This window comes from Aptenodytes forsteri, unplaced genomic scaffold, assembly GCF_000699145.1.
Source record: "Aptenodytes forsteri isolate BGI_AS27 unplaced genomic scaffold, ASM69914v1 Scaffold120, whole genome shotgun sequence".
In the NCBI taxonomy this organism is placed as follows: domain Eukaryota; kingdom Metazoa; phylum Chordata; class Aves; order Sphenisciformes; family Spheniscidae; genus Aptenodytes; species Aptenodytes forsteri.
This window is the reverse complement of record NW_008795938.1, coordinates 2,161,401-2,173,742: the sequence shown is the minus strand read 5'-3', so window position 1 is coordinate 2,173,742 and position 12,342 is coordinate 2,161,401. Positions and strand designations below refer to the sequence as shown.

General features: G+C 43.9%; 1 protein-coding gene across 1 annotated transcript; it reads right to left on the bottom strand.

Moving 5' to 3' along the window:
- Positions 1 to 3,461: 3,461 nt before the first annotated feature.
- CAPSL (calcyphosine like) lies at positions 3,462 to 8,242 on the bottom strand. Its single transcript, XM_009285175.2, has 4 exons — positions 8,100 to 8,242; positions 6,979 to 7,156; positions 5,839 to 6,048; positions 3,462 to 3,595 (listed from the first exon to the last, which is right to left on the bottom strand). The coding sequence occupies exons 1-4, from the start codon at positions 8,234 to 8,236 to the stop codon at positions 3,494 to 3,496; spliced, it is 627 nt and encodes a 208-aa protein (XP_009283450.1). The 5' UTR covers positions 8,237 to 8,242; the 3' UTR covers positions 3,462 to 3,493.
- Positions 8,243 to 12,342: the final 4,100 nt, after the last annotated feature.

The following is a 12,342-nucleotide window of genomic DNA, read 5'->3' as shown; positions in this document are numbered from 1 at the left end:
CCCCCCCCCCCCCCCCCCCCGCCGTGCCTCGTGCTCTTTTGGGAGGGGGTCACAGAGATGCTCTGATGGCTCAGGTAGAGGTTGGAGCAGAGTTTGGGAGAGGTATAAGGGAGCCTTTCCCCTCTATGAGGGACCACAGGGTTCTACCAGCATTTTTGGAGCACGCTCCTGGTGCTGCCTGGTGGCAGCCCTGACAAGGCGCTGTGCCATGGGGCAGGCTGGAGCTCAAGGTGCAGGCGAAACCTTTGCCTCTCGTATTGGCCCACAGCCCTGCAGACTCAGATGTTCCTATGGTTTATGCCATCCTGTTTAGCGTCTGTTGCACAATCAGAAAGAAGAAATAGTGCTTCAAACATGAAGCACCGACCAAGATCTGACAATCTTGATGCTAGTGCCAGATACAATCGCGTGCATTGCCACCTATCTCCCAGTATCTGCCGTGTGCGCTGTGCAACCACAGACTGGCAGGACAGCCCGCATCACCATCTATCTCCAGCATCTGCTGGGTCTGTAACCGGTGCACAGCAACCTGCAGCTGAACACGGGCACTTGAGCTTCATTTTTGTCTCTTCCAGATCACAGTGCAGCAGCCCCAGCAGACAGGGACAGTGAAGTACTAAAGGGCAGCTCTGGGCACCTGCTGTTAGCCCCGATACTCATTCATGTCAGGTTCAAATCCCTTTAACTTGCTTTAACCTCTGCAAAGTGCTTCCACTGAGTCTCAGGTGTGTGTGCCCAGTGTGTCATTATGGCTGCACGCCTCCTAGTAGAGATTTTCCTACCTAGCAGCCAATGCAATGCCTGTGTTTGTGCCATGAATTTGCACACGTATTAATCAAATGACATTTCTTACAGCACAGATTCCAATTTGTGTTCTACAGCATCTGATTACCAGTGAAAAATCATGTTATTCTTTCCCAGATTATTTCTTCTTCCTGAAAGCACTATGCCTCTTCTGCAGTTACCAGTTTTTACTCAGATTGCTCCAGGAGCAACTCTGTTCCCACAGAAGTGAAACAAAACTTTGCCACTGACTTTGAAGGAATCTGAAACCAGCCCTTGGAAATGTGCTCCGTACAAATTTTGAAATGACTACATTGTGAAAAATGTCCCCCTGATGCTGAGAAATGTATCCAGCGAGCGATGAGGTCCACATGCAGGCAGACCCAAGGAGCCAGGAGCTGCTCTGAGGGCACGAGGGGTGCACTGGCTGCGGCTCTCACCTGCAGGGTGGGTGCTGAGCCCTCCCACCAGGATGAGAGGGTTTGAGCTCTCCTGGATCACATCCTTCAGGTCCCCAGACAAAACCCTGTTAGTCAAGCTCAGTGCAGAAACCTCACCCTGGAGCACTGAGCTTTCCCCAGCTGTCACAGGCTCTGGCTAAGGCTCCCGGAGGCCGGTGACAAAGCTTCTGCTGGTTTTAAAAAATCATAGTTGCTTCCAGTACCACTCCTCCCTTCTGAAAAGGTATATTGCATTTGCGATTAAATAAAATTGGAAAGTATTAGCACTGAAAAGACAAACTGGTTGCAGTTATTGAGATTAAAACTTCTACTGCACTTGATTAAATGTCAGCACAACAGATCTCTGTGGGGTCTCAAGACATTAGATAGCATGTCAGAAGGAAATCATTTTTTCATTTTGTGATTCCCACAGTCCGTTCACATTACTTCCTTTTTATTTGAAACATAGCAGACAGATAACATGACACCCTGTTGTGGAGCCAATTAATAAATGAGAAATAAATTGATTCTACTCAAGCTGCCAGGACATGTACAGCCTCTATATGATAATAAGTTTGTTTTTCATATAAGGTATGTTGGCACTTCAGTAGCATCGCAGTAAGTAAAGGCTCCTCGTATGATCGATGGCAATCTTAAAGAGATTCTTTCCACCGGTTTCCAGTGTCAGCCAGTATGCAAGCTTCTGGAGGCTTACAGATCAAAGAAAATAATTGAGTTCACAGCCTTTACTGAGGAATTGCAAGCAGCTATTGCTTGTACTGAGATCATGGCTGGACAAAACAAAAGCAGAGTTTGCATAGGACCAGAGCAGTAAGCATTCAGGACTTCAGTGTTTGAACTTGTAGCAGCCCAGGCTAAGTAAGAGCTGAGACTTCATCAGTCAAGCTCTTTTGAAAGTCCAGTCTATAAGCCTGTACTGCTTTTAGCTGGCTGCCAGCCTGAAATGGAGCAAATGCCGCCATACACAAGCCATTTACTCTTTGCTACAGCAGCAGCATCTCAGTCTGGGAGAGCAGCAAAATGATGCGAGAGAAGCAGAAAGAAGATGACAAAAGGAAAAGGAATCAAGGCAGGAATAATTAGACAGCACACACACCCTTCTTTTTTTCTTTTTTCTTTTTTTTTTTTTTAAACAGTTTCCTTTGTGCACCATTTCCCCACTCCCTGCATAGGAAAAGGACAGAAGATCTCAGAACTGAGACAGCCTCATTGGTGTGACCAGGAGGGCAGGCTCCCATCCTTTTTTCAGCATCAGAAGCAGAAGATGACAAGACAAGAAAGTTACAAGTTCTTTAGTTCCCAGAAAGTTCCCTGAAGTCATAGCTTGGTCATAAACCAGTATAAATACAAAAAGTAGTAAGCAACTTTCAGTGCAGGTGTGTACAGACAACAGCTACCAGGCCAGTAAATGTTCCAGAAAGAGTTAGAAGAAAATACTGTAACACACGTATGCCCTTTAAAGAAAGATATTAGTGAGAAGATCTCACAGTACAAAAAGAAAGAAATCAAAGGGGAGAAAAAAGCTATAAGCAGGCCCACAGAGGTTTGAAACAAGGCATGCCCAGGAAAGATGCCTGTCTGCCGAGCTGTAAGCCAGGGAGAAAACAGGGCTTTAAAGAGCGTTTTGCATTTATTCTGGTCCGTATCTCCCCTTCTTGATTTGTTTCTCCCTCCAGCCTCCTGGCACTGGGAACTCACATGTCCCCAGCAGCGAGCTGAGCAGTTGCTCCATCCTACAAGTGAGACTTAAGAAGCCAAGAGATGCTGCAGTGCTACAGGTGAGAGGGCTACGTGACCCTCCTGGGACAGTCTTCCTCACATCTATAGCAGTCTGCCCCAGACCACCACCCTTCCAGAATATTTCAGTTTCCTCCTCTTGTATCTTCTGTCTAACAGAGCTGTATCTAACACTGGAGGAGGGGATACATTCAGGAGGCACAGGGACCTACTGCGGATGTCTGAGAAGAAAGGAGCAGCTCATCTCAGAAAAGACAAGGCATGTCAGGGATGCAGGGAGAAAAGGGACAGACCTGCAGAGTGGCTGGACGCCAGATCTGCTCTCTGATTATGCGCCAATCCCCTGAGGCTGAGCCTACCAAAACATGTGGGAATTATTTCTGCAGATTGACTGTAATTGGCACAGTTACTAGAAGCTGTTATTATGGAAAATGAGCATGGTGTTGTGCATACACTTAATCATGGGAACCTACAAAAGGTGGAAGTAAAGTCTTGCTCCTTTAATCATATGATCAGAGTTTCCAAGCATTCTTCATCATGATGATAAAATAGACATCTGTGTCTATTGAAGCGCTGACTCCTGCATAGTAGTTCATGAATTCTTCTGTTGTGACCTGAGACAGAAGGATTTAAAATAGGAAAATGAACCTTTATTTTTTTTAATGCCATAAGTCAAAACCACACATTAAGAAGAACTCTAAATGAAACTTAACAACTGCTGTTTCATGTTGTTGCTAGTGAAAAGGAATCCAACAGGAAGAATGAAGACACTGAAAATTTGCCTGAGTTCACTTCTTTGCTAGAAATAAGAGCTCTTGTCCTCCAGGAACACTTGCATGGAAATGAAACGTGAGTTAAACTAACCTTACCAGGAACTGAAGTTAAAATCAGTGCTGATCAAGACGACAAATGTTTTAATACATTTTTTTCCAGGGATGCTATAATCTGGTTCTTTGCATTATTATTAATAAAAGTGGATCGGGTTTCTGGTGCAACCCAGAGACAGCTAGAAGCTTTATATCCATTCACTAGAGAGAAAATACCATTGCTCTAAACAGGTCTCACTTAAAGAATTGAGGTTCTTTCAAATACCTAAGACTTTTGAATATCTTTCATGGGTATTTTCAGGTTGAATTGGTTTTAAAATGACCATTAAAAAAAAAAATCAGATTAGCAGATACAAACACTGCCTGTCTCTTGCGATGCCTTAACTCTTGAACTGTATAGGTCATTCTTTGAATAAACATCACAGAAAAATATTTGCTCCTACTGCGTTGTGCATTTGAGAGCTAAGTAAAACGTGACAACTGGGAGAAGTGAACGCTGTAGACTGTCCTACCATCAGAAACCGATTACAAGCTTCGCTGACCCTGCCTATTTCAGAGGCACCCAGCAAGATCACGGTGAAAAGGACCTTTCTAGCAGATGCTTAGCCTTGAGGCATTTCTGCTAAAAACATTTTAGGTGTTCAGCTCATACCAGTGTCATTAGTGATCTCAGACTCCGGCACAGGAAAGTCACAGTCAGTTCCCAGAAGGAACTGCAATCAGGTGGACTAACATCAGGATTGCTGAACAAGAGGTGGGTGCTCAGAGTAACTTTTCTATAAGCTCAAACACTGCAGCGTTTATGAGGTAAAAGGCACTGAACTTGTCAAGGATCATTTTGGGGATTCATTGAATTTATGACCTCAGCACAAAAAGCAGGAACGTTTTGCTTGAGGTTTGCTAGATGTCATCACTGCTGCAGAGAAGGAAGGGGACAACTCACGTAACTGGTACTCTGAGGATGACACAACAGAAAAAGGGATGAAATTCAGCTCTACCAAGTGCAAAGTCATGCCCAAGTGAAATAAAACCCATCACCTCTCTACAAACTGAGAGCCTGCCTGTTGGAAATAAAGCAAGTGGGGGATTTGGATGTAGTAGCCAGCTGTAAGACAGGTAGGAGTCACCAGCGTAGTGCAGCCATGAAAACCGAGGTGCAACCTCTGAAGTGTGAAGTGTTAAAGACATTCCACAAAGAGCTGATGAAACGTTATCTAGTTCGTTATTATGAACAGCTCGGATTGAGAGTATCACCATGTGACCAGCGGAGATCCACGATTGCTCTGAGTTGGTCAGACACGTGTAAGTTCAGACCAAAGAAGTTTGCAGGCACATAACAACAGGGGAAACAAAGCATGCTTGGCTCAGAGATGGTTACAAAGCGGATGCATAAGAAGTCCATCACAGAAGGTGCCCAGGCTTTGCACCTGCACCAGAAAGTCAAGGCAGAGGGCAGGAAGGGCTCCCAGCCCTGCCTCAGCTAGTGCCCCTCAGGGCACATGGCTGGTGGCAGCCCCCCCAACCCCACCCTCCCTCCAACTCTCTGTGGAAAAATCTGTCTCTATTATGGACTGATTTCCAAGTCAAGTGTCTCAGTAATTACACACACTGGAGAAGCGCTAACTGTAAAGTACTTCACATACAAGGGAACCTGCTTTTGAACTGGATCCTGGTATGTATCCTCCTAAGAAGTGAAAAATCCTCCAATTTATGTGGATCTTGAAAATCAGAAATTGTGTGGGTTAGTCTGAAGATATAGAGTAACCTATGAAAGTAAAGCATCAAGGCTACAAGCCTGTAAATGCAATCTCACGTCTACCCTTGCACCTCCTGCAGAGCCCCTTTGCCTCCGAATGCATAGCAAGCTGCGCCGAGAGTCCTACACAGAGGTTATACATCCATTTTACTGTCCCCCATAAATGTGATGTAAATGCATGTTTGGTACTGCGATCGCTCTCAGATTTGATAATTTAAGTCAAATGCTGAGTCAGATGGTGATTTCATGGCTTGACATTAGATGTTTCACTTACCTTCCCATCTTTGTCATAGGGTGAATCAAAATTATCCAGAAAGGCCCTAAAAACTTGATCTTCTGTCCAGTCTCCATTTTGGTATTTGGGATGATGCTTTGCATTATACACCCCCCGTAAGTCTTCAATTGTTATGACACCATCTCCAGTCTTATCTAACTTCCTAAATGCCTGCATGATGATCTCTTTTCTTGCATTCGACATGGGAGGCTGTAAAGAAATATTAACAGAATCATTTTATTTCTGCCAACTACTTGGCCAGTTCTAAATTCAAGTAACTGCTGTTGTTAATATAAAACCTATTTCAAGGCACCTGGGACAACAAACTGACAGTCTACACTGTCCATGAGCTAGGAAGGGCAATCACCAAAAAAGCAGTGTGATCGAGATTATTCAGTGTCTGTCAATACGATAGTAAATGGACAATAAGAGAGAAAATGCTACCTAGAACAGTTTTCTATTCTACCCATTGTAAATATTTCTAACAAGAAATTACTAATTACTCTAAGCACTAATTATTTTTTTTCTTAATTGTTTAGACTTCAGCAGAGCAAAGAGGCTCCAACCAAAATCAGTCACACTGTGGTTGATTAGAGAAAGCCACCACTGGATTAGTTCATGTTATAAGGAGATGCATCATAAAATGACAGGCAAAGAAGTGAGATTAATGGGCTGAACCACATAGGTACCTGGACGACAATATAGGAATTTAGGTACCTAAATCAAGGCAGCAATTAATAAAAAAAATCACAACCATTTATTTGCAACTAAACTACTCTATTCTATTCTATTCTATTCTGTTCTGTTCTGTTCTATTCTATTCTATTCTATTCTATTCTATTCTATTCTATTCTATTCTATTTGCGAGGAGCCTTACGCCTTGCCAGTAAATTGCAGAGACATGTTGGCTTCTGAGCTCTCTCATCCACAGCGGTGTTGTTTAGGGTGATTTTCTCCTTTAGCATATTTAGATGGAAATAGAATATTTTAACTTCTCAAGAGTTACTGACTTTTTAAATAGAGCTGTAGACTTTGCTAATTACTAAGGTGAACAAAAGTGCTGTGTTTCGTGTTCAGCTAATGACAAATCAAGACTTTTTCTCCATTTAATGCAGTAATAATATAAATTCCCAGACTTACTCTCAGTGTAACAAGAAATTCATCAAAATCAATTGTTCCACTGCCATCTTTATCAAATATCCGGAAAATCTCTTGTGCTTCTTCCTTGTCTATCATCATAGCATAATCATTTAATCCTTTCACAAACTCTTTGAAATCAAGGGTCCTGCTGTTGTCATCATCCATAATCCGAAATACTCTGTGAAAAATGTGCAATTTGAGGAGAATGCACAGGAAAACTTGGAAAATGCTGCAGCGGTTTAAGCACAGTGCTGGAGCACAGGGACACCTTACTGAGATAACATTTCCCCCTTGTACTGTACAGTCTTCTGAGAAAAAAAACAAAAGAGGGAGGGGAAAAAAACCGCAGGGGGACACCTTACTGAGATAACATTTCCCCCTTGTACTGTACAGTCTTCTGAGAAAAAAAACAAAAGAGGGAGGAAAAAAAAAACCAACAACCCCACACGCACACTTATTGACAGCAGAGATGACTTGCTTAGATTGGGTGCCTGAATATTACACAGCTGAAGTTAAATGAGGTGAAGGCTGCCTTAACTGAAGCAGTCTTCCTATTCAGTACACACTGAGCCGTCTGAAAGTTGGGCATGTAGATGAAGTTCCAGCTGGTCACCTAGGATCCCTCTGTGGTTTATGGGGCCCGGGAGGGAGTTTCAGGGTGTGATGCAGCTCCCCTTTCCTAGGAGTGGGGTGACCCACACTCTCAGGGTGACTGCAGAAGGAGTCTAGACGCCTCCCATAAACTAGACAGCTAATAGACCATTACATACAAGGGAATCACACCCCAACGGAAAGGAAGCACAAAATCCCCAGTATTGAGATACTTAAGTCAATTATAGAAAATACCAGAGAGAGGGGTATGTTTTATGTTCCCCCTCTCTCCCTGGCAGGAATTGTTCTGGGTCTCAAGGAAGCACCTTCCTCTGAGGGATTCACAGTCTTTGGTCCTTCAACAGGTGAGCAGGTCAGTCCTGTCTCCTAAAACACAGGAGCCCCAAGCCCAGGCTCTGTGGGTTGTGGCATTTGCATTGGAACCAGGAAACTCAAGTTTTGGTCCCTGCTTAGCCTATGAGCAGCTAAAAGTATTAGGCTGAAAAATGGATTTGATTTCTTAGACTCACCTGCCAAGTCCTTTGATGCCTGCAGATCCCCTTGCTAAACACTGCAGGCGAAGTCTTTCTACGGGGTCGGTGGTTTTGGACAGATTTCTTTTGGCCTGGATTGCCATCTCTCGGTCATGCCTTGCTGTGCCCGGCATCTGGAAGACCAAAGCGCTTGTACGGTGTGGATTCACATGCACAAGGCAGAGTGCTGAAACCTGCCTTAGTATATGGAGCATCCCAAATTCCTCACTTGCAAGGTGCTGGCACCTCTCTCATGAGGACTCATTTTGACCCTCTATTTCCTTTTCCTTATATCCTTCTATCAGAAGGGGAAATTGCCAATATGGGCCACCAACCCTGAAAGGACAGCTCAGCCAACCACCCTGTGATTAACCCAGATGCAAATATGAAAGTGTGGGTAAGAATTTGCTGCCTACAGTGTACGAACGCAGTGAAAACTGGTGGACGCAGCCAGGAGAGCACTGCTGCCTCCGCACCATCAGCAACCCTGCTGAGCCTCCTCAGCCTGGCCAGGTTTGCAGTTAGCATTTGCCCACAGGTAGAGCTGTGACAGCAAAACATGTCCTGGGTGAGGACTTTTCCTTATGTTTGCTTTTGTTCCACTGTAGTCCTAATTCTCCAGAGCAGGGCTTTCTCCCATTGCATGTCTAAGCAACGGTGATCACCCCGAGACCTGACCTCGCCTACAGATGACACCTTGTGCTATTTTAACACAACTGCAGAACAAATTAATACCTTAAACTTGCACAGCATTTAGCACCCCAGGATTTCAGGACTTAGCCAACAGTCACATAAGCCTTCCAGCTTCCCTCAGAGGAAGACAGTGGGATAAAAAGTGGGAAAACCAGCCCATGGACTTGCAGCACTGCAACAGCACCACCAAGAGCAGCACGCCCGGGCTGGCAGAGGGTCGCTCCTTCTCCCACAGGGATTATTTGTGCCTAGTGCTAAAAGTACTAGGGCTGCCCATTCCCGTACAGACATTTTAGGGGCACATGCTTAGGGCCAGGACTGCCACTCCCTAGCCTGGCTGCTGGGTCTGCAGATCACGAAGGCCCTCAAAATATTTTCCAGCCTTTAAAGCATCACAGGACTGGCGCATGAAAGAGTCACAGAAGGGCTGGGCTGAGTTACAGCAGAGCTCTTGACTCGGAGGGCACTTGGTGGTCTGCTGAGGGGTGCTCTGGGATGGGGAGATGAAGAAGATGGGCGGCCCTGTGAGGCATCATCGGTGCACATTGCCGTTCCAATCTCATTGTCATTGCATGTGCAGAAGTGTGAATTGAATCGGTCAGAGAAAACTGAGAAACGTGGAATTAAACTGTTTCATCTTAACTACTCCACTCCTGTCTACAGGGCATTGGCTACGGCAGCTGGTAATGTCACGTGTGCTTCAGACAACACCAGCTGGGCTTGGAAAAACAGAAAAATAAAATGTTTTTGTTCCCCCCAAATGGTTTCAGTACTAGCTTATTGTAGAAGTCTAGCGTGGTAGAAAAGAGACCATTTCAGTTTTTGCTTCAGCCAGAATCAGCAAAGTTCTTCTGGGAACTCATTAACGAGTGACCAGAAAGACCTTACAGCTATGTGAGATCAACAGTCAAAAATGTTTTCTGCAAACAATGACCTGTCCTTAAGAGGAGATGTTTAGCTGGCAAGAATATAAAATACAGTGAGGTTACATAAACACAGTGCAAACTGTGTTTATGTAATTTACATAATATAATTATGTACTATAGCTTATGTATCTATAATGCCTATGCATCTATATGTAGAGTGCGTAACGCATGCATAGCACTGTGCAGTATGCCTCTATACTATGTTATGTATTTATATAGATCTATAAATACTGAGACCGATTGATAACATCACTTGTCTCCACTGCACGCTGCAAAAACCTACGCAAACACACACCATGCAAAGAGCGTAGTAGCTCTTTGCCCCAGGTTCAGCGGAGGCATTTCCAGTATACTGCAATACACATCAAATAATCATTGCAGAGAGATTCACGAATTGAAGCTAGGGAGGGATCATCTGATATAATATGTATTATGATCTCTTGTATCTCATTAAAAGCCCCTGAAACTGGCCAATCTTCAGTTATCTCTGCAGTAAGTACAAAGTTTGCTTCTACACCTACCAGCATTTGTAGCTGAGAACTCACCATCTCTAGGCTAAGTTGTTCCAGTATTGAATCATTTGCTTTTTAAAATATGTTCTTTGTTTCAGGCTTGAATTTCCCCAATCATTAGATGCTGTTTTACTTTCTTTTACTAGATTAAAGAACTACCTATTAAAAATTTGTCCAGATGCAAACACTTGAAGGTCCCTTTTAAACCCTCTTTGGCTAAGTAATTAGACACAGCTTAGGACTCTCGCTACAAAATGAGTTTACGGATGTTGGATAATTCTGCTGTTGTTCCTGAACTTTTCCAGTTTTTTCCAGTGTTCCTTTTAAAGTGGGACAGAGCACTCTAAATCTCACTAATGCCATAGGCAGACATATTCTCTTTTTTTTCCCCATGTATCATGGTTAAAAACACTAACAGCAAATATTTCTGCTGCTCTTTGTAAATCTCCATTTTCTGTAATGTTCAATAACAAAATCACCAACACCATGTTGTTATCTAAAACTCAGCAATTAAAGACTGTTTGTAAAGTGATTGCATTTACACATTACACTAAAGCCTCTTAAACATGACCTGGCTTCCTGTGTCACACAGCAGTATGCGTTTGAGAATCCTTTCTATACATTCAATAAATACAGAAAACCAGTTAAATATAAACACTACTACATGCAAGCCTGGTCCATAGTAACATGTCTACCACTTCCCTATTTCAGTTGGCTGCTGGTTTAAGCTAGAGATAAACCCTTCCTAGGCTGTTAAAAGACTATACTGCATTGTAAGAAAACAGATTCTGAATCAGAGCAAGGACAGAGGAATCACAGAGATTCACATGCTCTCTCCTCTCCTTTCATTTTGCTTTTGCCCCTTTTTGGATGATGTGAAGTAATTAAAGATACAGTCAGGATTTGCTGAATATAACAGTTCTCTGTATACCTTACAAATGTGTTATGTATTAATACAAGAAAAGGTCATAACCATAATTTTGCATGTTTTTAATTCTTATATCTCTTCCAAGATCATCAGATGTCTCCCACGGTGAAATGGAAAAGGGGCTGGTTAATTTAATTCTGAATGCTAGAGGGTTTTGTTTTGCGTAACAGCCTGGGCTATGAGCAATTATAATACCCCATGTTCTCAGCATTGTTTGTTTCTGTAGGCAATGTTGTGTTGTGCAGCCTGAACAGAAATGATTGCATTTCTTCTTAACAAATACAAAACCTGAAATTTTGGGTTGGGTTTTTCCAGAAGAACCTTAGGCTGTTCAGCAACCAGATCCCTTTACATCCCTCTAAGCCTGAGGCTTAAACCTGGAGAATCAGATTTAATCTAAGCTCAGCACCATTTGTTTATACATTATTCTTCAGCTGAGGCCAAAAGCCTCCTGTGAAAATCCTGAAAAACACCCCAGTGTGGCAGGCAGAAACCCGTACGAGCCTCTGGATTATCGTAGGCTCCTGAAAGCCCCTGTCCTGGCCAAACGCGTGAGTCACACACTACGCCTGAGCAGAAGATCTCGGAGTCTGGGAATAGATTAAGTGTCCTAAACCAACTGCACCCATTTGGTTTATTCCTAATAATGTCATTAAATTATTAAGAGCATGAAAACTGCATGAGTATTTGGCAACCATCTAAACACCTTCCCAGCCCCACTGACCCCCCTGTAGCAGCCTCCCCTCCCCCTCTCCACCATCCCCAGCATCATCCGGCTCCCACCTTCTGGCAGGTGGGGCGTTACTACTCTTGCTATTTTGCGTTTACTTTCTTTTTTTGCAAAATATATACAATGATATATGTATATAAAAAACCCCCTACTCTTGGCCGAACCGCAACCTCAACTGATCAGAGAAGCTCACTGCGAGCTAGCAAACGAGAAAATCCTTTACCTGCAATGCTATCCAGCACCCGGGGTTTCCACCCAGGACTTGGGAGGTGTCGGGGGGCTGGGACAGCGTCGTGCCCCACCTGCCTCCCCGCTCCCAGGCTCTCGCTGGGCTCTGGCGGTAAGTGGAGGGGATGCAGGGCCGCGGGCTCACTGCAGACCTTCCTTGTCCATCTCGTTTTACTTGTTTACACACCCAGCCGCGTTGGCCCCCCCCTTTTTTGGGAGGCCT

Excerpts from the sequence above, each read along its gene's own strand:
- CAPSL (XM_009285175.2), bottom strand. The coding sequence starts at position 8,236 with ATGCCGGGCACAGCAAGGCATGACCGAGAGATGGCAATCCAGGCCAAA. Across the intron at positions 7,157-8,099 it reads GGCATCAAAGGACTTGGCAG|AGTATTTCGGATTATGGATG; the intron begins GTGAGTCTAAGA and ends CATTTTTCACAG. Across the intron at positions 6,049-6,978 it reads AATTTCTTGTTACACTGAGA|CCTCCCATGTCGAATGCAAG; the intron begins GTAAGTCTGGGA and ends ATTTCTTTACAG.